Source organism: Sinohyriopsis cumingii, chromosome 10, assembly GCF_028554795.1.
Source record: "Sinohyriopsis cumingii isolate HCF-2022 chromosome 10, ASM2855479v2, whole genome shotgun sequence".
Lineage (NCBI taxonomy): Eukaryota > Metazoa > Mollusca > Bivalvia > Unionida > Unionidae > Sinohyriopsis > Sinohyriopsis cumingii.
In genome coordinates, this window is record NC_142970.1 from 87,602,465 (window position 1) to 87,630,086 (window position 27,622).

General features: G+C 34.2%; 1 protein-coding gene across 4 annotated transcripts in view; it reads left to right on the forward strand.

Annotated features, from left to right (window-relative positions):
* The window catches only part of LOC149790540 (uncharacterized), a 91,311-nt gene that overhangs the window by 44,276 nt on the left and 19,413 nt on the right, over positions 1–27,622 (forward strand). For all 4 annotated transcript variants that reach the window (XM_089972585.1, XM_089972588.1, XM_089972586.1 and 1 more), the window contains exons 11-15: positions 6,812–6,847; positions 7,456–7,500; positions 23,281–23,340; positions 23,678–23,713; positions 25,823–25,858. In XM_089972585.1, the coding sequence (XP_089828711.1) occupies positions 6,812–6,847; positions 7,456–7,500; positions 23,281–23,340; positions 23,678–23,713; positions 25,823–25,858 (213 nt within the window). The remainder of the gene's footprint in view (positions 1–6,811; positions 6,848–7,455; positions 7,501–23,280; positions 23,341–23,677; positions 23,714–25,822; positions 25,859–27,622) is intronic.

A 27,622-nucleotide genomic window follows, 5' to 3' on the forward strand; every position in this document is an offset into this window, starting at 1 on the left:
CATTTATGCCTACCTCTTAAAAATATTTGCGCGGGATTGATTTGGTGCTCCAGCATCATATCATCGTACACTACAAGATTGTTTCGTCTGTGTTGATATCGTCAATGACAGATGTTTCACTAATAATGATTCCAACAGCCAACCAAAGCCTAATGATGTGATGAGCCTTAAAACGTTTTGTCGTTGCATATTACCACATGACCTTGTGTTCCAAGGATAACAGTATATCCGTGCAATTCAACGCGCTGACGTGTATCTCATTCATGACTTGAAAGCGATTAATTCAACACTCTGACAACGAATCGCTTAATGGGTCATCAAATGCGGTATGAAAGCTAAAATTGTTTTGGGTGGTGGACGAAGCCTCCCGTGGTAACCATTTTGTGAAATTAAATGTTATTAATACCAACAAACATGGATACAAAAGCCGGATATTATTACGAATATACTACATTCCGCGTAGGTATTGAAAAGGTGAAGCCTCTGTGGAAATATTTAGAAGCGCGGTAAATGTGACTCCTAGGGCTGCTATAGAATGGTTGGACAAAGATGTAGTCACCAGTGCCAATAAATATTTCATGTGATTGTTTGACGCCCAAACACCTAATGAGGTTCATCAAGCTGATCTCTTATTTCTTCCACTTCATTGTGTACGTGATCGATATAGTCGAATACATACATACAAGTATGCGTTAACTATTATGGATGTTACCAGGAGATACAAAGAAGCGGAGCCACCGACGCCAGAAAAGATAATGCAAGTGTCGTAGATACACTGAAATGCATGTATACACTAGCATGGCCACAACTGTCACAAGTAGATCCTAATAAAGATATATCGGATATGTTGTTGCGTTGTTAATTACACACCGTGTTTGATATATTAATATGCATCGCAACCGAACTATATTTAAAATGATTTAATCTCACAAGTGCAGTTATTTTGTCATCCTTATAAGCATTAGCACTTTCTAGAGGTTGCATGAATGGATTGCATAAATTTCATTAGTCACAGAAGCATTGAATAATGAAATCACACGTGCAGTTGGATTATAACCAACTATTGCAGTTCATAATCAGGTTTGTTTTATTATGTTTTTACTTTTAGCGTGAAAAGGTTGTTATGGTACGTGATGTATTTACAGTCTCGGTGTGGACTGATGCTACAAGATAACCAATATGGTACTGTTTGTGGGCGTTACCTGGTGGACTGAAGCCTCCGGGCCGAGTCTTTGTGCTAGAGGAATTACAAGTGGTAACAGCAAATCCGGAACTGCTACAAATATACACTAATGTTTCACCAGTAAGTTAATTCACGATCATATGATGGCCAAACGTGCAAGTGGTGACACTATCGGAGAGTATCCATTGCATGGAATCATGCCGGGACAAACTTATTCATATTTGCTCTGTGTGCGAATTCACGTCAGTTTTGAGGACATTTCACATATATGTCGTGTCGGATATACTTTGCATTATAAACCGATGTATACCTTGTGCCTTTTCAGTCTTCTTCCCGGATGCAGCCACTATTTAATGCATTTTAAGTCGCAGTCGCACATACTCATTGATTGGTTAACACGAACACTCATTTTTGCTTTTGTAAACAGCCCTTTATGTTGGCGTTATTACAGGAGTAAAACGCTCACATTAGAGATGCCGTGCCCATATCCACAGTGAAAATCGTTGGTTGTTATATGCATTAACACCTAGTTCGTATCCATGTACAGAATATTGAAATTGTCACCGTGCCTCGGCTTAATCTTCTCGTAGTAAAATTCGTACATTAAAAATTTTGACAATTGAAAAGTTGACGAACCCAGATAAATTTACTTTCTGAGCATCAGTTTCTGTTTTTATTGTAAACAGCAGCAAGTCCATCGTCAAAGATCTTCGAGATTCAAATCCCAGGTCAGCCTTGAGCCTTAGAAGTTTATAATTCTTATTACCTTGAACATGGCTGAATTTCATTTGCCATAGACTTGCCGAACACAGCACTGTCGTGAGTTTCGAGACTTCTTTCTCAAACGTACCTGTACCTGTTGTATATACGGTATCATTCAAGTGTGTTAGTGAAATTCAAGAACAAGATTTATCCTGTTTACATGCTTTCTCAATCGCAAATATAGTTTCAGATATAATACGTGTGGGACATAATTGTTTTAGCCCCTGTGACATGGAACCAGATATGTGCTTTTGTGATTCACTCAACATTTCGCGCCTATACGGACACACTTATGTGCCGTTTAAACCTACAGCTATTCTGGTGTCAGCGGATAATAGTAGTGCACATGGTGCAAAAGTTTATGTATACAAAGTCAACTTCAAACAAGTATATGTGGTTGATTTTGGCGTTATAACCACGTACGTGGGGAATTGTGGTACGTGGATTCGTGCCGGATTGATCCAGTTAAGCCCACAACAGTTAACGGTTGCATCGTTGCCCATTCAGGAAGCGTATTGATATATGGATACATCATGTAACTGTTAGGTGGAGCGGGGCCATACCCGTCCACGTCTGGGTTGTTGGTGCGAGCGTATGCAAGAATTGTCAGATATCCCGTCATGAAATTATCGCTTAATAACATGTTGTTCAATATCAGTGAGCTATTCCAACTCAATTTTGATTTTGTCTTCTACACAACGGAATCCAGTTCTCGTAATGAGAAATAATGCGCGATGTCGGGCTAGCACAAAAGCATATCACTGTCACGAAGCGAGCAATGCTGACCAAACATTGTTTGCTTGCTTATCAATTTTTTCTGTAATACCTAAACGTTGCAACAAATATTAAAACGCTTCTGTCTGAGGCAAATGAGTTTAGGGAAATTAGTCCAATTATCTCATATCATCGTTTGCGTACACCCATTTCCTTGCTAACAAGTTAATGTTATCCACGCTAATGGCTACGTTTTAGTACCCCAGACACAGTATCGACGAGTACTTTCTCACTATCTTGTCAGGGAGAAAATCAGAATCAATCAACGGTACTAGGCCCTACCAAATTGTCATGTATTTTACTATGTTGTTTGGAATAACACCAATTTGTGACTTTGACGCTGTTGCTACTCCTTGCATAATAAAGTGGGCATCATACTCACGCAAGTTATGAAGCATTTCAGGGAGTTTTGTTTTATTTGGGTAACTTCAAAATTTTAAATTACATTTGTTGTATGTGGCTCAGGTTCCTCTGGTATTTTCGATGCAGGTTGTTATTGTCAATAGCAGAATATAACGCTAACAAAATTGTACATTTAATACATGTGTTGTCAAACTTTACATTTTTTACGTGGATCCCACGCTGGTGTGTATATATAACTGGATCCACAAAAGAATATGTAAGGGTAGGTACTTGTGTACATCGGTTAAGAAGCAGTCCTGATCTTGAATATGTGTATTTTGCTAAAGTCTCAGAAAGAATAGAATTGCCTTTGTAATTTTCATCATTGATTGATTTGGTGTTTTTACGGCTCAGGATTGTGCGAACACCTCTGCGAATCCACCATGTATTAGTTTTAATCCATGATTGTCCCAACTTAGTGACATAACCATATGTTCATTAAGATCATTATCAGCTTTAACTCTGGATCGGCCAGTGCGTTGTAACAGCGATTTAACTTCAAGAGTATCAGTTAGTAACAGGCGACGAACATATTTGACTGCATTGTACGCGTGTGGGATATTGCCATTTGATTGTCTAATTCACAACTACTCGTATGAAATTTTAATTCAGGTTCTTGTAATTGTAATGCTTTTCACGAACATACTCTGCAGCTTTATTACCAATAGCTGAAGCGTTTTCATCATGCCTATCACGGTTTTGTTGATCATCAATAGAATTGCGATGACCAATGTATTTATTTTTCAAATATTTATCTAATATGTCTGCTTCTCTTTTATCTCTTTGTATTTGTTTATTACGCTAACGTGCACGTTGTTTCAGTTGTATTACCGTTGTTATATTAATGACCGGTGGATGAATAGCATCCGATTTGAAGTAAGTTGATCTACTGCAACTACTGGTCACATTAATTAAACATGTACGCTTTTTATATACCGCTTTGCATTTGGATTGCATGTTGCCACGCTTCTATTTCTACTGATACATAGTTGGGGGTAAAGAATTCTCTGAATGAGAGGTCTCATTTTAATTCATGTACTCTACCAAGAGCAAACGCTTTATTCATAACCATTGTGTCTGTCATTTACAGTCACACGTGTTTGTACCAAATTCAATTTATTCCTGTGCCAATATTCAAAACCAAATCCACATCATTGCCCAACCTAATTTCGTAACTTGACTCCAATACAATCTTTCAGACAAGGTTAAGCACCGGAGCCAGTATGTCACAATAGCAAATGTGTTGTACAATATTCACAATTACATGTTATGCCGCAAAGTGCAAGTACTCTAAGTAAACCCTTTACAGTGATTACGACCTAATACCATTGAACTTTCTAATATGTTAATTAATCTAGTTGGCCAAAATTATTTCTTGTCGTTTAGATTATTCTGTGTTTGGTTGATCATACGGTTGAGCATGGATACCCGTCGCTGCTCTTTCATCTCCTCCTCAAAAATACACTAACACTGAGGCTAGGCTGAGAGAGATTTAATTTTACTTGATTTTATGTTAATTTGAAATTTTAAATCAGGTTTTATCAAATTAAAGGATGTACCCTTTTGAATCAACTTACAATGATGCAACCGTAGGTTTAAATTCATCGGCAAACATGCATACAATAAATTCATCTCAAAATTAGCATTACATCAAAATTAAATTTCCACAATTGCTTTCGCTTCATTGCTTTTAATCCTTTAATAATAGCTTATAAAACTGTTTTCTTTGCTTGTATTTACCTCTTATGCGTCAATCTACCACACACACACACACACACACACACACATACACATCTATATATATATATATATATATATATATATATATATATATATATATATATAATAATAATAACAATAATGAGGACTTTGTATAGGGCCTAATCTTTAGAAGCTCTAAGCGCTTTACAACATTAGACAACACCTATAAGATAAAAAACATAATGATATGATTACAAAAACAGACACCATGAAATTAGAAAACATTAAAAACCATGCTGAGAATATTTAAGGTAGGAAACATTATTAGGTCTTTAACTTTATTCTTGCAGTCGAAATATGTGAGTTTTGAGAGCCCTCTTGAATGTGATCACTGTGTCTTTGTGTCTAAGTTCAGTGTCTAAGTTCAGTGGGCAATTCATTCCACGTTGCTGGGCCCTGGTATGCAAAAGAACGCTGTCCATATGACTTTGTTTTCATAGTGGGAATAATGAGTATACGATTGGCAGAAGAGGAGCGTAAGTATCTTGCTGGTGTGTACACATGGGTGAGGTCGGATAGGTATGTTGGACTGGAGTCCGAACAGTGAAACGTAGCACAGACAACAAATTTTGTGTTTGATTCTGAATCGAATGGATAGTCAGTATACAGAGCAGCGGGGAGGTGTGCTCTGATCGTGGTACTCTAAGTATGATCCGAGCAGCTGTGTTTTGAACTTTTTGAAGTTTCGGGAGTAGATATTGAGATGAACCAGACAGAACTGAGTTACAATAGTCCAGTCTTGAAAGTACTAATGAACACACGAGTGTTTTAGTGGCATCAACTGAAAGATATTTGCGAATTGAGCTATTGCGTCTCAGCTCAAAATATGCAGCCTTGCATATGTACATGACATGCTGGTGCAATGTTAGAGTACTGTCCAGAGTGACACCTAGGTTTCCTACTGATTGTGTGAATTTAATGTTGGTGTTGCTGATATTTATTGTTTGAGGTAAAGGCTGTGACTGAGAAAGTCTTTGTGTTGTGATCAGAATGCCCTCAGTTTTATCATCATTCATCTGCAGCTTGTTACATGCCATTGATGATTTCACATCAGAAATGCACCTCTCTACAACTTGGATGGTATCATCAACTTCAGTTGGGTGGCTAGATTTGTATATTTGGGTGTCATCAGCGTATATCCCAATGCAATGAATATTAGTTTTACGAACGAAGCCTGTGTAACAACAACCACCTATTGTTACTAATATCGATGTTAATAATACGTGATCTTCGATGCATTGTGTACCAGACAGATATATTTCAGTGGCAGCAAATTTGCATTTGTCACAGTTTTCATCGCGGAAATTTGCACCATTCCAAGTGCGTTGAAAGTTTGTATCCAGGCTGCGTTTGAATTGATTATGGAAGGACATTGAAGGAAGCACCAATGTGATATTGACATGCGAATGATATTATTTATTTTACAGTATTTTACTGAGAGACACATTGTTTGAACGTGATGAAAAATATAGAATTAAAAGATCATTTATATTAGTATGTCCAATGAGACTGCTACATATTTACTCAGGTTTGTTCAGTTGCAACCAGGAAACACCGAGGAAACACTAGTTTCCGCCTTGCTTGAGAGTATGGTAAAAAAGGATGATAATTAAATAAGTAAAGAAACTAATATGTGCTACTACCTGTGTATCTTTCGGTAAGTCAGGCTAAACTATATTTTGTTTATTGTCATTTCTTTAAAAAAAATTAAATTTGTCTTCTTTATTCAAAATTGATAATAGCTACTTTAAAGCGATATCTTATTGCATTTTTAATTACATATTGGAATACTAAAATAAAAATCTACAAATAGGGATAAATCATTGATTTATAAATGAGAACATATGGAAGATAAATATAATATACATATGCAAAGAAATGTTTAATTTGCTTTCAGTCTTATATTTTCATCTATTCTTTCCCTTGCAGATTCAGAAGAGTCTCAACTAAAGAAAGTTGGCACCGGTAGGAATACAGTTATTGCAAATACTCTGTCTATAATCTCATTTAGTAAGATCAAGGCTAGATAATGATAGTCCTTAATGTGTCTTAAATATGTTCTAGTCAGCACATCTTGATATATCAAATAGTGACCCTCTTCTGTTTTGTTCGATAAATTGTATGCTCGTGTGGTACCGACCTTTGCTGTAAATCTCCTATATTTAACAAACTATCGTTTATCATTTAAAGTACATTTCATATTAGTTGTCGTAACAATGAACGATTTTGAAGTGGTATTTTTCATTGTCACTCGTTTCTTTGTATCATGCTGGTCGTGAAAGAAAAGGCTAGAATAAACATATTATATCAGATAATCAAGCATGCTTATACGTATATGTTAGTAGCAAAGTAACTTTTCAATCGAATGTGAATAATCATGAGGATTAAGGCTGAAAATGCACACGGATACATTTGTGTCATTCATATCATACAAACGAAACACATTTTAATTAAGCTTTCCAAAAGAAAGTCAAAAATTTGCAGCTCAGACTTGGAAGAACATAATTGTTTGTATCATAAACACAAATTCATATAGTTTACAAGCGTTGAGAGTCCACTATTTTCTTTTATAGATGCCTATTCGAACGAGGAAACGTTCTTAAAAGAGTTACACGCAGGTAAATTTTAGGTTTCATTCATTGGGGACGTAAAGTGTCTAATTCACACACTGTAACGTGTATAGGCCGAAACAAACAGTAACACAGAAAGAGTGAAAACAACAAGCTTTTTAATATCACTGGACAACAAATTTTTACAAAAGTCATGTTACTGAAATAAAATTAGTCAATTCTTATCAATTTTTATGTGCTGAACACGAATATGACAGTCAAATTGCAAAATTGGCTCTAGTTTTTTTGTAATCTGCAAGAAATTAATGTTTACATAACGAAATGCATTCCAATAGTAAAAGGTCAACTGTAATAGCCTACCTATAAAAAATCAAGTCATTGACTACATCTTAGATTTCTTCGCCTGTCTCTTATACAGCTGTTCGGGAGCATCTCTGAGGAGTGTCCAGCAGTAGTCAGCCAGCATTGTAGTGGACCATTTTCCCTGGTATCTTTGTTCCATTGTTGCGATATCTTGATGAAAACGTTCGCCGTGTTCATCACTAACAATACCACAGTTGCTAGGAAAGAAATCCAAATGGGAATGAAGGAAGTGAATCTTTAGAGACATATTGCAGCCAAGTTTCTTATACTTCTTCAACATGTCTTCTACTAGTTCCTTATAGTTTTCTGCCCTAACATTTCCGAGGAAGTTTGTAGAAACTAGGCGAAAAGCATTCCATGCTTGTTTCGCGTCACCTTCCAGCAAGTTGTTGAACCGGTCATCTTTGAAAAGCTCTCGAATCTGAGGACCCACAAAAACTCCCTCTTTAATCTTTGCTTCGCTGAGTCGAGGGAATTTTTCATGCAGGTATCGGAATGCTGGCAAAGTCCGGTCAATGGCTTTCACGAAGTTCTTCATCAAACCTAGTTTGATGTGAAGGGGTGGTAGCAAGATTTTCTGAGCCTCAACCAGAGCTGGGTGTTGGATATTCTTCTCTCCAATGGCTACATTCTGCCTGTGAGTCCATTCCTTCCTCATGTAGTGCATTTCCCTTGCTCGGCTATCCCACTCACATAAGAAACACATGTATTTTGTATATCCTTGCTGCAGTCCCATTAAAAGGGCAACTACCTTCAAATCACCACAGAGGTGCCAGCTGTACTTGTTATACTCAATGGAATTCAGTAGCTGCCTTAAGTTATCGTATGTCTCTTTCATGTGGACAGCATACGCTACTGGAATAGATGGAAGAATGTTTCCATTGTGCAAAAGCACAGCCTTGAGATTCAGTTTCGAAGAGTCCACAAATAGTCTCCATTCTTGTGGGTCATGAGTGATTTTTAAAGCATTCATAAGGCCCTCAATATCGGAACAGAATATCAGATTACTTTCCTTTCTGAAGAAAGGCTCCAATTGCTGGTGGCGCTTTCGATATGCAGTAATTGTGACATCTTCTTCTAGAAGATTCCATTGTTGGAGTCTTGATCCTAGCAATTCTGCCTTGTTCTTTGATAAGTCCAAATCACGAATCAGGTCATTTAGTTCTTCCTGTGTTATTCTGTGTGGGGTTGATGATGCACCACAGTGAAAATCTGGATCACTGCATGCTGATGGACCAGGAGAAGAACAGGTCGACTCACCTTTGTCTTCGTCAGATGAATCAAGAGAATATTCTGCTGGAGGTTCTGGAATAGAAAGTCCCTCACCGTGTGGAACTGGTCTCAATGCAGACGGAATGTTTGGGTAGACTATTCTCGACTTCTTTCGATTCGTTATTCCGCCGGAAAGAGGAGGAACCAAGCAGAAGTAACAGTCATTTAGGTGGTTGCTTGGCTCTCTCCACACCATTGGGACTGCAAACGGCATTGATGACCTTTTGCAATTCAACCACTGTGAAAGCTGTGTTGTACATGTAGCACAGCATATATGCGGAGCCCAAGGCTTGTCTTGGTCACCAACCTTGCATCCGAAGTAAAGATGATATGCCTTCTTCACTTGAGAATTGATACTTTTCTTCTGGTTGGCAAATGTCACTTCCCCACAAATATAGCAAAAATTGTCCGCGGTATTAACACACTTTCGAGGCATTACTGTTCTTTATTGTACGTAAATGGATAAAATAATAAGTTTTATGTAACAGTAGCTTGAACTGTCTCGCACAACGTCTAAAATATTTTAAATGCTGAACCTATCTGATTGGGCTTTATATAGTACACTGCTTACGTCAGCTTCAGCAGCCGCCTGGCATTAGTATAATAGGCCTACACATGTATAGTACACTGCTGACGTCAACTTACTTCAGCAGCCGCATGGCATTAGTATTGCATTGCATCAGAAAATGATGCAATCAACTGTGGATGATGTGAGCATGATGGTATTATGCAATGTTACATCATTATTCCGGATGTTGCTGCAGTCCTACTGGAGAAATTTACACAGTGAAACATAGAAAATGAGGTATATGAATATCTTCAAAACGAGAGCCAATACAAATTTTTCACGGTTATATTCGTGTTCGGCACACCAAAATACTACAGATTAGGGCCTTTTCAAGTCAGTAATGATTTCACTGTTGACCAGTGTATTTAACAAATAATTTATTTTCCTGGAAAAATTCTGTAAAAATAAAAAAGGAGAAAAACTTACGGTTTAAAGAATCAAATCCAAAAATAATCGAAGAATAATACACGACTTAAATTGCAAAAGTCCTATTACTAAATGTTCTAATAATTTCAAGTTCAAATCCTGATATAAAATCCAAGATGGATGACGATGACGTATGCTGCAGTCCGTACTGTGCTTATCTACAGTTCCTTGTATAAATACAAATAATGGCACTCCGGTGTTGGAAATCCAAATTAAATTTGTAAGCAATGTCTTTCCAACATTTCTGTGAGCACTCCTCAAAATATTGCCACAGAAAAAAAATTAATCCTTTTGAAATCCAACTGATCTGAAGAAAATTAGAACTATAAATCTGGCTACAACAAAATAACTTTACATCAGTCTAAAAAGCCCCAAACTGAGAAATCTCTCGCTACGCATATCCATTATAACTAACAAATGCGTAGTAATGGAAAAACCGAAAAGCGAAATCGAAAAGGTGTGTGTGTCACGTGATCGTGTTTATGTCCCGTACACCAAAAATTACTCTGACGAAAACCAATCATTTTAAAATAAAATAGAACCTGTTTATGAAAATAGCTACAAGTTCTGAAACAAGGTCAGAAACTAACAGTCAACGTCAAACAATTTTCTGAAAAAGTATCATATCTAGTGAATAAAATTTAGAGTATAATAGCATATAATAGATTAAAACATTTACAACTAACAAACAATTAATTTAAAATAAAGTAACACACACACACACACACACACACACACACACACACACACACACATATATATATATATATATATATATATATATATATATATATATATATATATATATATATATATATATATATATATATATATATATATATACATATATATATATATATATATGATTCTATTGTTTTCAACTAAGTAAACGAAGTAAAAGAAATAAAGAAACCAGCAAGCTTTTCAAATAATAATAATATAATTATCATATTTGTAAATGAAAATGCGAGAGAAACCTTTAGTTGTATAATGTGAATAAAAATAGGCCTGAAATGTTCAATTCAATTCCAAAAGAATGAAAAGTTCCGTACACATTTAAAGACCAGAAATGTTCTGGTTCGCCATGAATCATTAGGTTTTGAAAATGAGTTTGTCCACGAGTATGTCTACGATATCATATGTCCAATGGAAAAAGGCCGGACTTGTCAACACATTTCAAACAATTTTATGATAGTAACTAAAAACACATTAATCAGCATCTATTTATAGATGCTAGGCACTTTAACCTTAAAATAGGTCTCATAAACGTACGCCAAAATCCAGCTATATATAAGCACTATAATTTACAGCACTCAGGAATAAAATAACATTAGACAAAATCATGTACCATAAATTAAAGATCACTGATGAATAAATAATTTAAAGGAATTAATGTTTACCAACGTATCTTATATCAGTTGACCTACCCTATGATTTTGCCATATGTTTTGATGTAAAATAGCTTGAATGCAAACAATTAATCTAATCTACGAACACGCTATTGGATTACCACGCTATTCTACACCATACAGAATTAAATTGACGTTTTATAATTATGTTTAGTAATTAAACTGTACATTTTAGACGTATTTGGCGCATTTCACCCAAACATTGTTAACAGAAAATCATAGCATAACTGTTTTTTGATAAACATGTTAGAAAATAATAGTGGAATGAAGAACCAAAATAGCCCGTATAACTTACAGTAGCCAAGATAATTCGTCTAATTTTTATCTATTGAGTTTTATATGAGGCTAACGTTACATTTCTAATTTTGATAAGATACCTGTAATTAATTCTTTCTTGTTGTTGATACTTTTCCTAGGCAACCTGAAAAAAAAAATGCATACTCGTTTTTTTCTATAGTTTGAATTTGTTTTATGTTTCTTTCAATTAGTCTGAAGTAGGACAAATTAGAAATTATTCAGATAAATGATACAGTTTATTCGTCACGATCTTAATGGGAAAAGAATACAATTTACAAACAATGAAATATAGTAATATTATTTTTTTTACATAATGCCGCATAGAGGATATATAGGAATCGACTCTCTCAAATAAGATTTTAATTTACGAGAGGTATAAATTATGACTTCCTTTGCAGATTCCGAAGAGACTAAACCAGATAGTTTGACACTGGTAGGATTAAAATTGTTTGAAGTGTGATTAAGGCTAGATAGTGAGAGAGTTTTGATTTGTTTTAAAATATCTCCATATTTCGTGTCAACACAGATCAGTAAAACAAACAATTACACTGTGTTATATTTTAGGGTAAATAGATGTTGTTATATTACCATTTTGCACCAGCAATTAGCTGTTTTGAACACACAATCATTAATACTTCCAGAATATTTCATACTTGTATTACTGCGATGCAAGAATTGGAGCTATCTTTTATTCTATTTATTACTCCTGCAACAATAATGCATATATAAAATTTTAAAAGAATGGCACAGTCGTATAATAAATCAAGTGATCGGTGCAATTTTAGAATGATCGATTCAATGTTATTCGGAAAATATGTGATTGCAAACATTATTTATGAGTTTGTTGTTACCATTAGGCGTAGGTCCACCACATTCGCAATTGGAGGTGAAAGGACTACACTTGATCGTTCTCGAAGTAAACTTATATTGTCATTATCTGTGGGAACGTGCTTACTAGTAGTGGCGTAAAATCAGATGCAAATATGCTAAGAGAATCGAAATTGGATACAGCAAAATACTCTATTTAACTATCCGCAATGTGTTTAATGTATTTTATTATTTAATACAACATTATGTCGGAAAAGGTGAACCTATTTTTCCTGTATACTATACCTGGGTCCCGTTTCACAAAACAACGTACGCCCAAGACTGTATTACGTTTATTAAGTACGAAATTCTTTCGTGATTACGGTTGTTTCACTAACGAGAAGTACGTACGTTTGTACCTTTAAAATGTAAAGCAATGTTACGGCATGTAACAGGCAGCCGTAAGTTTTATTTCGTAAGTATGGTTGCGGAGAGCGTGAATCACAATGAGAGGGTTATTTCGAAATTTTGAATAGTGATGTTTTCTACGGAACTTCTATGCTACGAGAACCACGATGAGTGTGCGCTACGTTCACATTATTATAATATTTGTTTGGTGCCATTAGGGAATGTTTGGACTGTTTTTATTTCTGAATTTTCTGCATTACTTGCTGAAATTTTATTATCTTACTCACATAATACCGTTTACCATAAAAGGAAAATGACATTCATGTATATCAGTGGAGATCTGATTTTAATCAGATTGATAATTAACCCACGACGAACCAAATCTTTTATTATTATTGTTATTAATATTTTTATTATTATTATATTACCGCTCCGTTGACATAGTGGATAGAGCGTCCGCCTCGGGTGCGGAGGTTTGCGGGTTCAAACCCCGGTCGAGTTATATGAATTTAGAGACTTATACTAATGGTACTAATAGCTGCCTCGCTAGGCTCTCAGCATTAAGAGGTTAATGTTAGAACTGGTAGGCCTGGTGTCAGGATAATGTGACTGGGTGCGACATCATGCAACATGTTTGCGGCATGATGCCTCGGTGCTAGACATCACTATAAACTGACACAATGCAGACATCGTAGCGGTATGACTAAAAATTGTTAAAGCTACGTTAAAATCCAATCACACATACACACACATTATTAATATTATTTAGTCGTGGTCAGATTCCTTCATCTTAATTAACTCCGTTCGTTACATTATTCAAAATAAGGAATATAAATATTCATCTTGTAAAAAGCAATCAAGCCTGTACCAGTGTTAATTAACTTATTTAGTTCTTTTTTGTAAGAATAAATTACGTAATAGGTTAATGATACCCATATACTGGAAGACTAACTAGCTAATGTTAGTTAGATGCATTCCTTAAGGTTTGATACATGAACTTCAGTACTTGCACAGATGGGTCATTTTTGTATGCATTATCTCCTCACTGTTTAAAAACATTTGATCTCACTTATTAGACGATGTGCTTGCATTTATGTAATATGTTATTGGAAGTATGAAATATGTTCATCTCTTACGAATAAAGGAATCTACCGATGCAAATAAAAATATATTGTCAAATAATATAATTATGGAATACGGATTAAAGCTGCTAATACACCGATGAGTGTAATATACGTAGGCTTTATTCAGCATATTAATGTAATATAACAACGAATTACTTCATTGCCGAATTATGCTGCATAATAAAAACTAATAAATCGTTTGAAAGTTCAATTAATGACACAAAGCTTAGTAAAAATGTATATAAAACTTTGAAACGATTTACTCATCCTTTTGGTATACGTAATATTATGTATATCTGATTCAATTTATATTTAATTTAATTTAATTGTTTGTTTGTTAGTTTCATTTTTTTTTATTCCACTACATAATATTGTATTGTAATTTTATTTACTGGATTTAACATTATCCAGAAATGTAATTCCGTTATAAACAACTAATAATAGAAACTTTGTATCTAATGCTGACCTAATGTCTGACCTTGATTCAGAACCAGTGATTTTGTCTAGTGAACAACTGTTGTAAAACATTTTTTAAAATTCTTTCTCAGGGTAAGAATCATAAAGTGTTGTCAAGGCCATATCTGGCATGTCTGTCAAATAGCATGCATCAATTGTTACAAACCGTAGTTTTGACTGACCTACATCCGGGCATCTGTTTTACGTTGTAGCTATATTTATCATTGACGTTTTAAGAAATAATAGTTATTATCTCTGGAAAAAGACAGTTATCGACGATTATACATGATTCAAACTGGAATGTTGTGTTATGTGATTCAAAGAACTGCTGCCACATCAGTACAACGCTGACCACAGCATATGTCATAGCCTTACATTTTGAATTTCATCGAAATTTAAACTTAGTTTCATTGGGACTTTGTATTACTAGGACTTCTATTTTTTAATTCTTGGATATTTGTGGATTTGTAAACCGTAAGTTCTTTTCTCATTTTTACCTTGTTATTATAAGGAAAAAATTATTTCTTAAATTTTACAAAGGTTGTTGTCTTCATTTTGTTCTTACTAAGTCAAAACACGTGACAGAGAAAATTGGGTCTCGTCCTTGGAATAAATGAATTTTGGCTGACAAAGTATAGGAAACTTTGTTGTTGTTTTCTTTTATTCTACATTTTCCTAGCTTTTAAACGTTTTAAATCCCAATTATTACTTCACATTTTAGAAATCTTTAGTGTAATCAGCAGCCTTTTTACAATGTCATCAAAAGTGGCGATCAATCTTTCAAATCCTAGTGAAGAACAGTTAGACATTTTGAAAAAAGAAGAATTGTTTCAACTTGCCAGAAAATATGATCTTTCTGAGACAAAAGCTATCTTATCGAAGCAAGAAATAAAATATATTTTGGTCCAGTGTTTGGTGGAAAAGGATGTTTTGGATAAAAGAGTTTTAGGTTTGATCAATAAGTCTGCATCAGACTTTGACATAAAAGTAAAGGAATTACAATAAATATGCAAGATGGAATTAGAGTGAAGGAAGCTGGAACACCAAAAAGATAAAGAAGAACAGTAAATGCAGTTGCAATTGGAGAACGAGAAAGAACAAATGCTTTTAAAGAGGTATGAAAAACAAATATTATTACAGAAAGAAGAAAAGCTAATGTCATTGCAAAAAGAAGAACAACAAATGCAATTGGATAGGGACGAAATAGAGAGAGAAAGACAAATGCAATTACTGAAAGAACAAATGCGGTTACAGAAAGAACAAATTCAGTTACATAACAAGGAGAAACACATGCAAATGCCGTTAAAAAAGGAAGAAAGAGAGAGACAGATGCAAATGCAAATGCAAAGAGAGAAGGAAGAGTGTGAATATCAATTTAGAATAAAAGAAATAGAACTGGCAAGTGAAATTCATGTTTCCAATTCACATACAAATTCAAGTTTTGATGTTACTATGAATATTAAGTTAATACGTTCTTTTCTGGAAAAAAAAGCAGATCAATAATTTGTACATTTTGAAAAAATTGCTAAAACTTTGAGGTGGCCAAGAGTGTACTGGACTATATTCCTGCAATGTGTACTCAATGGCGAAGCTCCTGTTATTTACATTTCACTGTCACTAGAGCAGAGTGCTGCTATGGTGTGGTTAAGGATTATATCTTGATGGGTTACGAGTAAGTTCCCGAGTCTTATCGACAAGGTTTTAGGATTTCTAGAAAATCAACTGACCAGACCTACGTCAAATTTGCATGGAAAAATTAAACAAGAAATGTTCACCAGGTGTTCTCTTCTAGAAATGTTAAAAAAGATAACTATAGTCTCAGACAACTAATATTAGTTAAAGATTTCACAAACTGATGAGCATAAGTCGAATCCTTGAACAATGCTGCTTGCACTGCTGACGAGTATTTCTTAACTCATAAAGTTCCTTTTGTAAGTAAGACTTCCACTCAGCAGTCTTCTGGTAGAAAATTATTTCAGCCTAATACAAGCCCTTCTAAATTTCAATCGGGCACACCTTTTAAAAATCAAGCTTCTGTCAATCCTCATCAATCAGCCTTGTCTCTTCCTACGTGTATATATTGTAAGTATAAAGGAAACGTTATTTCGGATTGCTACAAATTGAAAATTAAGCATCATAATCAAGGCAAATATATTCCAAATGTTCTAATTTCTAAGACGTCCAGGTCACGTTCGTGTATTGAAAGCAATACATTTGTTGGGTCTTGTAAACCACAGGCTCATTTATGAAACATTCATGTCGAAGGGTTCTGTATTACTCTTGGGAGATTCAGCCAATCCTATCCCTATTAAAATTTCAAGGGACACAAGAGCTTCTCAGAGTTTTATATTATCAGGTATTTTGCTTTTTTCTGAGAAGTCTTTATTTAATGAGAGTGTTCTTATTCAGGGAGTAGAGTGCAGCATTGTTAATATTCCTCTCCATTGTGTAAATCTGTCATCAGATTTAAACTCTGGACCCGTTACAGTCGGAACAGTGTTTGATTTACCCGTTGACGGCGTTCATTTATTACTAGTCAACGACCTAGCTGGAGACAAGGTTGTGTTAGAACCACTTGTAACTAACAAACCTTGTTTGTATCAGAATGTTGATTCAATTGAAAAAGAATTCCCTGATTTATACCCAACTTGTGCAATTGCCAGAGCTATGGCAAAGAAAGCTCCTGAGAGTGATATTGACACATGTATTGGTCAGGCTTTTGATGCTGTCATTTTTACTCCTTGTTTGGATCAATCAGAAGGTATTAATCACAGTGATCCTATTTTAACTACTCATTCTCTTCATTCTATTCAGGGTGACAAACGACAATTACTTGTCGTCGAACAGGAAAAAGGTTATGTGATCTCGTGTTTGCTTCAAAGGGCCATTAGTGAAACTGAGGCCACTAAAGTACCTGTCTATTATTTCATTAAAAATAGGATTCTTATGAGAAAATGAAGACCTTCTGAGGTACCTTCTGGAGACGAGTGGTCAGTGAACTGTCAAATGGTAGTTCCAAAGTCTTACAGATAGGAAACACTTAGTCTGGCCCACGAAACTCATTTGGCTGGTCATTTATGGATTGAAAAGTCTTATCAAAAGATCTTGAATCACTTATATTGGCCAAAAATCAAAAGTGATGTAAATACTGCTGATATTATCATACTTGTCAAGTGATAAGAAAACCCAAACAGAAGTTATGTAAGGCTCATCTGCAACCTATTCCTGCATTTGACGACTGATTTAGCAGAATAATTGTAGTTTGTGTGGGTCCCGTACGTAAGACCAAGTCAGGTAACCAATGCTTGTTGATCATAATGTGTGCGGCAACAAGGTTCCCAGAGCCAATTTCTTTTGAGGATTATTAAAGCTTTGATAAAGTGTTTACTCAATTTGGCCTTCCCAAATCTGTCCAATCTGGTCAAGGGTCAACTTTTAGGTCTGAAATTTTTCAGCCAATTATGCTTGAATCTGACATGTAGCAATTTAATTCAAAAGTGAAATTATTGTTTGACAGAAGTACAATGGAGAGATATTTTGATTCTGTTAACTAAAATGGAGAGAACTTTTCTGTTTTGTAATAATAGAGTTCTGTCTCTCTTGCTCATGCTTTAAACTTTTCTTCAGATTAGGTATTACGACCCCTACAAAGTTAAGAAGAACATTAATGAGTTAAATGATAATAATAGTACTCATGGGATGTAAATAAATTAATGGAGTACCAATATATTAAGAGAGATGGCTATGTTAATCATGCAATTAATTTAATTGTACCTGTCTAACTCATTGAACACTTAAGTGAAGGATTACCATTGGATACTACTGATTTAGGAGCGACAAATCTTCGAAATTCAGAAATTATGAATAATCTGGACGAGAAACGATTAATTTGCAACAAGAAGAAATGAATGAACTTAAACAGTTATTTTTTTAATGTGAGCACTTATTTCATGATGTTCCAACAAGAACAAAATTTTGTATATGATGCTTAACTTGCAAATTCTAAACCTGTAAAACAATATCCATACAGGATGCACCAACTCAAACAGGATTACTTGATAATAGAAATTCAGCATTTGCTGGAAAATGATTTCATAGCGCCCAGGAAAAGTGACTGGAAGTCATCATGTATACTTCTTCCGAAACCAGATAAAACTTCCCGTATGTGCACTGAAAAGAGAAAGGTGAAAAATGTTTAAAAAAAGGATTCATTTCCATTACCCAGAATCGATGACTGCATTGACAAAATCGGAAATATGTCACCGAATTTGTCCTTCTGAAAGGATTTTGGCAAATTCCACTGGCGGAGAGAGCAGAGGAAAAATCGGCATCCGTGACTCCAGATGGACTTTATCAAAATAAAGTGATGTCGTTTGGGATGAAATATTCACCAAGTAATTTTCAACATGATTACATCTGGTCTAGACAATTGTGTTGCTTACATCGATGATGTCATCATTTACAAAGACACATGGAAAGAACATTTAGCAACGATTTGGAAATTCTTTGTCAGACTCACTAATTCAATTTTGACAATCAATTTATCCAAAAGTGAGTTCTGCTGTACTAGTGTAACTTTTCTAGGACATATCGTGGGATATGGACTAGTTTAACCTATAGATTCTAAGGTCATTGCTATCTCTTAATTCCCTATGCATGTCAGTAGAATGCATCTAATGCGAATTTTTGGTTGCTGGATACCATCGGAGATTTTGTTCCATTTTATCCATAATTGCTAAACCCGTAACAAATTTATTGAGCCAGAGAAACAAACAAAATTCTTTTCACTGAAAAATGTCCGGAGGCTTTTCATAAGTTAAAAGCCATACTTAATAGCTCGCCAGTTCTTACAGCACCAAATTTCAGTCGATCATTTAAACTGTCTGTTGATGCAAGTGATGGTGGGGTTGGAGCAGTATTGATAGAAGAAGACGAATATGGTGTTGAACATTCAGTGTTTTATTTTTCTAAGAAATTAAATAACCAACTAACAAATTATTCAACAATCGATAATGAATGTTTGGCTTTGATATAGACATTACAACATTTTGAAGTTTACATTAGTTAAGCTACTTCCTCGATTACTGTGTTTAGTGATCACAACGCCCTTACTTTCATCGGCAATTAAAAATCAAAGATACTAAGGTAGAGTTTTTTGTTACAGGAATATAATTTTGACATCAGTCACATCAAGGCAAAGACAATTTAATAGCAGATGCACCTTCATGTGTACAAAAATATTATTTCATGTACATTTTGTACAATTCATAAGAGATCTCATTTAATTTTTTAAACCTCATAAATAATTAATTATTCTATGGTAAAAAGGAAGCTTTATTATATAAATCTTTATTTTTCGTTATGGGGGAAGTGTTACGTGTATTGATTTAATTATATTTGATTTAATTTAATTGTTGTTTTTTTTTGTTAGTTTTAATTGTTTTATTCCATTGCATGTTATTGTAACGTAATTGTATTTACTGGATTTGAGGGGGCCCCAAGTGGCCGAGTGGTCTAAAGTGCTCTCCGTTAAGGATCACTGTCATGTCATCTCTGTCTGCGTGGGTTCGAGTCTAGGATTCGGCCAATGTGGGTATGTGAGAAAGCTTGCCAGTAGCTTCTCGTGGGTAGGTGGTTCTTCATGGGGTTTTCCCGGGTTCTTCCTCCACCATTAATACTGGCAGCCATACATAGCCTCTCGTGTGCTGAAAAATGGCGTTAAACCCCACAACAGCAACAACAACAACACCTGGATTTGACATAGTCGAAACATTTAATTCAGGTATTACCAACTAATAATGTAAACATTGTATCCAATGCTGAAATAGTTCCTGTCCTTGATTTAGAACCAGTGATGGTTTCTAATAAACTTTGTTTTGTTTTAGGTTGTTCTCAGAGTAACATTCATAAAGTGGCATCAATGCAATATCTGGCCAACGTGTCAAATAACATGTATCAATTGGTACAAACCGGAGGATTGACCTACATCCCGGCATCTTTTTACGTTGTAGATATATTTATTATTGATGTTTTGAGAAATAATTGTCATGTTTTCCATAACACTTGAGAAATTCAAGTGCTTTATGTTGTGAGCAGTTTTCGGGTTAATTATTTTATTTTATTTTAAACAAATGTAATTTTTTACCCTGGAAATGCTAGTGATCTAAATTAATTCTTGGCCATAGACAGTTATCGAAGTTTATACAGAAATTTGGAATATTATTTTATGTGATTCAAAAACGAACTATTGACACACCATTACGACGCTGACCACATTATACGTCATCGCCTTCCATTTTGGATTTCATCTGGATTCTAACTCATTTCATTAGGACTTTTTATTACTAGGACTTATATATTTTAATTCTTGGATTATTGTTTGATTACATTTTATATTCATATATATATATATATATATATATATATATATATATATATATATATATATATATATATATATATATATATATATATATATATATATATATATATATATATATACATATATATATACATACATATATATATACATACATATATATATATATATATATATATATATATATATATATATATATATATATATATATATATATATATATATATATATATATATATATATATATATATATATATATATATATATATATATATATATATATATATATATATATATATATATATATATATATAATACACGTATTTAAAGAGAGATATAACTATGTACTTCAAAGTTGCCCTTTTAATTTTTTTTTTGGGAAAATATTGACGAGTTTTTTCGAATGGAAATACTGCACGACCTTGGGGGTGCAGTATATTCATCCGACAAAACGAGATCATATTTTCCTTTACAAATGCAGTAACCTTTTTATTATATGTTCATTTTTTTGCCTAATGCTTAATTATATTAACAAAATACACTACAAGAAACAAAGTAACTAATGTAAGCCGTATTCCAAACTAAATCCATAAGCGGATATTCATCATTACACAACAACATCATTATTACTGCTCACATAACCCCGCCCAGATAAATTTGAACTTAGTCGAGCGCTCGACATAACTTTAGAAAGAAAATGACGTGTCTAGTTAAAATTGAAATTTGGAGTTATATTGTGAATGAATGCGCATTGCAACTTTTCCATTTGATTTGGAATGAATAGATCTTTTTATTTATTTCGATTCCACGAAATTTCGTGATTATGGACTGGATTTATATGTGACAATTCCACATGAAATACAGCTGATTGAAGAAGAGAGGGAGAAGCGTGTTGACATCTGCAAGTGTTTTGTTATGTTTCCGTCAATGAATGTTTGAAATCATAATGTGGGAAAAATATGAAGTCTTTAAATTGGAGTTATCAAAAAGACGCTATTGAATTGAATGCTTATTTCATTTTGAGTGCAGTAAGGAGGATGTAATTGCACTTTTATACGAAATTACAGTACAATTTCGAAATGTGTAATCAAGATTAAGATGCTATGACATGGCTGATGTAATTCGGATTTGCAGAACTAAGAAAGTACATTTTGAGAAAATTCAGGATGTAAAACTGCTAGTATATTTTTTTGCCATTCTTATCACTAGCGAAAGAAAACAGTATATGCCTTTTCATTTGCATGTTATTTGTAAGGAACCTTTCTTGCGTCTGTTGTATAGCTAGCCGAAATCCGAAACATTGTGTCAAAAAAGTTAACGCGTAAAATGCGAAAGCAGCTGGAATGTGGCAGTCCACGAAACATCTGCTTTTATTTCATTCTGAAACAAATTAAAAAACCACAACGTAAAGCGCCTACTACGCGAGTGTACATGATTTGTTTTCAAAAGTATCAGCGTCTGCGTCCATTGTTTGTTTACAATAGAAAGTAGTTCCTTTAGGAACGTGAATGCAATATGTGCATTTGCACGCGAGTTCAATATCGGGTAATATTTCACGATTCTGACAATGTAAAATTAACGGACAAAAAATGAGCTTATAATTATAATAATGTATGTTTCGTAATGTTTAGGATCTATATATTAACTTCAAATATCTCAAACAGTTTATGTAGTCACATACTCATTCTATTGTACGAAATAATTTCGTACATAACGTCGGGGCTTTAAATCAAAGAAAACAATCTTGTATTATAAGGTTATGAATTCACTGTAAGTATTGTACGGATAAAATGTGGACAGCGGTTCACATTAAATAAAATATGAAAAGAGATTAGAATGATGGCAACCAGACTTAACATCAGTTTGAATTTGTATGGTACCTGAATAGTCTTAATTAATGGAAGACTTAAAGAATGAAAAATTCGTCTTTCGTAAATAATGTGTGTGTGAATATATTTAGAATTAATCCGAGTCCAACTTGAAGCATCTAAGGTATCTTAGGAATACATGTTATTGTTAGGACAAAATCGATATCCAAAGATGAGTCTGGTTAGTTCATACATATAATGGTTTTCCCAGTAGCTTTCAAAATATTAATTATATACACAATTACCCTGTCAAACAAATCTGTAATTTCATTAACAAGATATTTAGCGTAATAAACAAACACGAAACATCTGCGTCAAAGTTCGATCAAATGAAAAAATCGCTCGATTTAGAGGGTATATACCGAAATGAATACCTCCCTTCATTCATTTGGTAAATGTATATCTTTCACTAGATCTCAAACATATAAGTGTTTTTTCGTTTGCATTCTAGCTTCCGCAACCCTTGACCAGCAGTCCAGTTCCTGGCAGTTTTCCACTTGTAATTCATCATGTATGTATGTGCATAGAATTAGGTTTCGCATTTGTAGTTTCTTTGTAATTTATATATGTGTAAGTTATCACGAATATTAACATTTTTCGTAAATGGATCTCTAGTTATTTGATTGTCAGTACATTGAAGTCCATCAATATAATATTGAATTGGAAAACCCAATAGTAATCAAACTGTATTGGTCATTGTATTTTGTTATCAAAGAGGGACATTAAAACCTCATCAAAACATACATTCCAGTCTATAGCTTAATGCAATTTATGAATTGAGACATGTTAGATTCAATCCCAATTTTTGACTTATCCTCACGACTATATTTGTCTTTACCTTTTAACAGCTGAAATTCAGGAACCAGAGGGATGGGAAATAGAAGGTAGGGAAATCCTGCACATCTGTTAAATAACAGGATAATATATATGTTTATTCATTTGATTTTAAATGGTATGTTTCAATGTTTTAAATTGCAGGAGAAATATGGTATTTTATTCAATTGTTCCATTGAAACATTTAAGAGTGTCCATAATGTTTTACAATATGATATTTATTTATCTATCATGTCTCCATCCGTTTACGTTTACTTACTATACTATACTAAATTTTACATAAGATCCATCATCGGTTCAATATGGTGCCTCTCGTCATCTGCTTGGAAATTCTGTCCTAGTCTTCAAATATTATTACAACATGGAGTATATGCGGTAGAGTGCAACATCTGGGACAGAAAAAAGCGTACAAAACGGATCCGGAATAGATCTACCAACAGCTTTAATAAAAGTAAAGAATGTGCTTTACTTTGAGCTCTACGTTCAGTGAATTGTTTTTCGTTTCAAATAAGCATTTATATACACATGACAATGGATTGTTACTACAATGGATGAAAATGAGTGGGTGCACCTGCCCTCCGTTAATGATCAATTTTACAAAGTGTGTTTGTGTGCCGTTTGTATTCAGAATTAGTTTCCGATTTTGCTTCCAATTTGAAAATTTGGGACAGAGATTTTAGAAAGGCGACGAGTTGGTAATTGTATTATATAATGAATCATTCATCGTTAAAAATTGCATGTTCGTTGTGAGCTGTCGGTCATGTCACATAATGCCATTGTACTGTTCTATTCAGTTTTAGTGCCATTACTTGTGTTCATTATAGGTGTTATGTGATTAATGAGTCGATAGTGAGCGAACTGCACCCTGATGAGCAGAGAGAATTATGGGTTTGGTTATGTTAAGCCTTGTACCGTTACAATGTGTTGATCCCGAGTTACACCAGGTAACCTGTCTTGTTACGTCATTGAGACTACGAGAAATTAAGTGATTCGAGCTGTGATAGCTAAGCATACAACGGCTACTCATCAATCTGGACGAGGACTTCCATTCTTGTATTCAAGTGCCAGTGATATTAAACAAGCTTTTGACAAATGAAGCACATTCAACAACTTTAAAACGACGTAGCTGTAATCTGCCGACACTGATCTAGAACGAGAGACAGCTGAGAGATACAGTGGTGATGGACAGTCGAACTTAGAGGAGGATGTCATAGCAACTCAAATTGACAAACAATTATATCATCAAGTTCTTTCGAAATTTGGAATATTGAATAGCTTCGTACATGAAAAGAAAATGCGTCTCTAACTTAATGTGCAGAACGTTAAAGATAGTCTTCTTTCGTTACATGGGTAGATAAAAAATTACAAATGTCCTGTAGTTCGTAGAGTTGAGAGAACCGCAAGGTGTAAAGGCGCACTCCTAGAGGAAATATTACCTGAGGATATATTTATTTCGTATCATTTCGTAGCAGGTAACATGAATTCATGTCTTCCTGACATAATATGTCAGCTTCAACTCTCAGCTGTAAAATGGCAATCACTCCCTCAATGAGTAACTACTATAACTAATTAGATATTACACTTTGCGCTTATGATAGTTGTAGCAATGTATCTTGTGACGTGTTTGGTATCACTCATTAGACTGAATCGATTAACCCTGATGTTACTTATGTTTACTCGGAAATACATACATACATACATACATACATACATACATATACGTGCGTACAAAAGTACATACACACATACATTTGTCTTCCAGTAAGAAAGTCACATATTGTTACCGTTTATATATATATATATATATATATATATATATATATATATATATATATATATATATATATATATATATATATATATATCTTGATTCCTGTTTTCCTGTTTTATTTTATATTTTCTCGGACTAGATACGTAGATTCGATTTATATTAATAAATATCTTGTTTTATACGAATAAACGATATCACATTAATCAGCACTGGAAGAAACGAAACTTAGTCATTGTATTTCTTTTGATGATGTAGGTAGGAATTTAAAATCTCATCATAACGTACGTCCCATTCCGTAGCATACTTTTACCCTTGGAATGAGGCATACCATCTTCCATCCTAATTTTCTACTTATCCTCACTACCATACTTGTCTTTGTATTTTATAGATGAAATTCCAGATCATGAGGGAAGGGAAACGGAAGGTAAGAGAATCTTGAAAACACCTGTTAATTTACATGATTCTTTTGGCATTAAATCATTTGATTTTAAATGGTACACTTCATTTTGCAGGACAAATAATGGCATTTCTTTCAGGAGATCTATTAAAATATTTTACAGTGTACATTTTCTATTGCAATATGAGAATAATTTATGTACTCAAGCTGTGTCCGTTTACGCTTACTCTCTATACTGTATTACATTTCAAATGAGAGCCCTCGTGCATTTGAAATGTTCCTTCAAATATTGTTCAAACAGAGACTACATGCGATATATTACAACATCCAGGAAATGGAACATAGATCCGGAAGTTATACCAACAGTTTAAATAAAATTAAACGTTTTTAAAAGAGTCCTATTTTGGCTTTAGTGCAAACGATTTGTTTAACTTTGCTTTGTGAGAATAATTGTTTATTTCGTGTAAAGATGATACCTGCATTCAAAGTGGTTTATATATTGTTTTGGAATATATTGTCAGATAATCTTGAAAACATAAACAAATTGGTAGTGTGTGATGCCACAGGTATCAAATATCATGTTTTGTTGCAGCAAATTTCATATGGGTGAAACATTCGTCGAGCTTTCTTTCTGAAAATATTTCATATGTTACTTTTCGAACATGAAGATGCACCGATATATATATATATATATATATATATATATATATATATATATATATATATATATATATATATACACGTTCATTCTTTGTCAATCAACATGGAGTTCCTATATACATGGCAAGGGATTTTTTCTTCAACGTATGGTGCTACGTGGAGGACATAACCTAATTTAGTATTCAATTTTACTTAGTGGGCATGCATGCCATTTACAGTCGGAATTTGTTTTCTATTCGGATTCAAATTTGAGCATGTAGACAAAAAATTTAGAAAGGTGATAAGTCGGTAAGACTTTCTCATGAAGTGCCATTAATCTTTTAAAAAGTGCATATATATTGTGAGCTGTTGATCGCATCATATCACACCATTGTAAATGTCTACTCAGTACTAGTGTCGTCAATAGTACTCTTGGTGTGTTTTAATTGCGTATTGGGTAGACAGTTAGCAGACTGCGTACTTATGAGCTGAATGATTTTTTAGCAGTAGTCGTGTTAAAATTGATAGCGTTAAAATATGACGAGGTAGGACGTTATGCTACACGTCTGCGGGATAATGTTTTGACATCACTATTCACTGCTGCAATGCAGATGTCGTAGCGATATGAATGAAACATTGTTACTTTAAAAATCCAAATGGACACACACACATATATACAGACAGACAAATGGAAGCTATCTAAAACGGGCATTTAACAAATTTAACAAATGTATTATAGCGTAGCTGTAAACTGCTGACATGGAAATAATATATACAGCTCAACATGACAGTGGTGCTAAAGTCAGAATCAGCTACCAACGCAGTCAGAATCAGCTTCAAACGCAGTCAGAATCAGCTACCAACGCAGTCAGAATCACAATATTGCAGTAGCCCACAATAATTTGACTGTCCTGACATGCAAGAAACAATAACAATTAGCTATAGCTTCAAACACAGTCAGCTACAGCTTCAAACGCAGTCAGTTACAGCTACCAACGCAGTCAAAATCAACTACCAACGCAGTCAGCTGCAGCTACCAACGCAGTCAGAATCAACTACCAACGCAGTCAGCTACAGCTACCAACGCAGTCAGAATCAACTACCAACGCAGTCAGCTATAGCTACCAACGCAGTCAGAATCAGCTACCAACG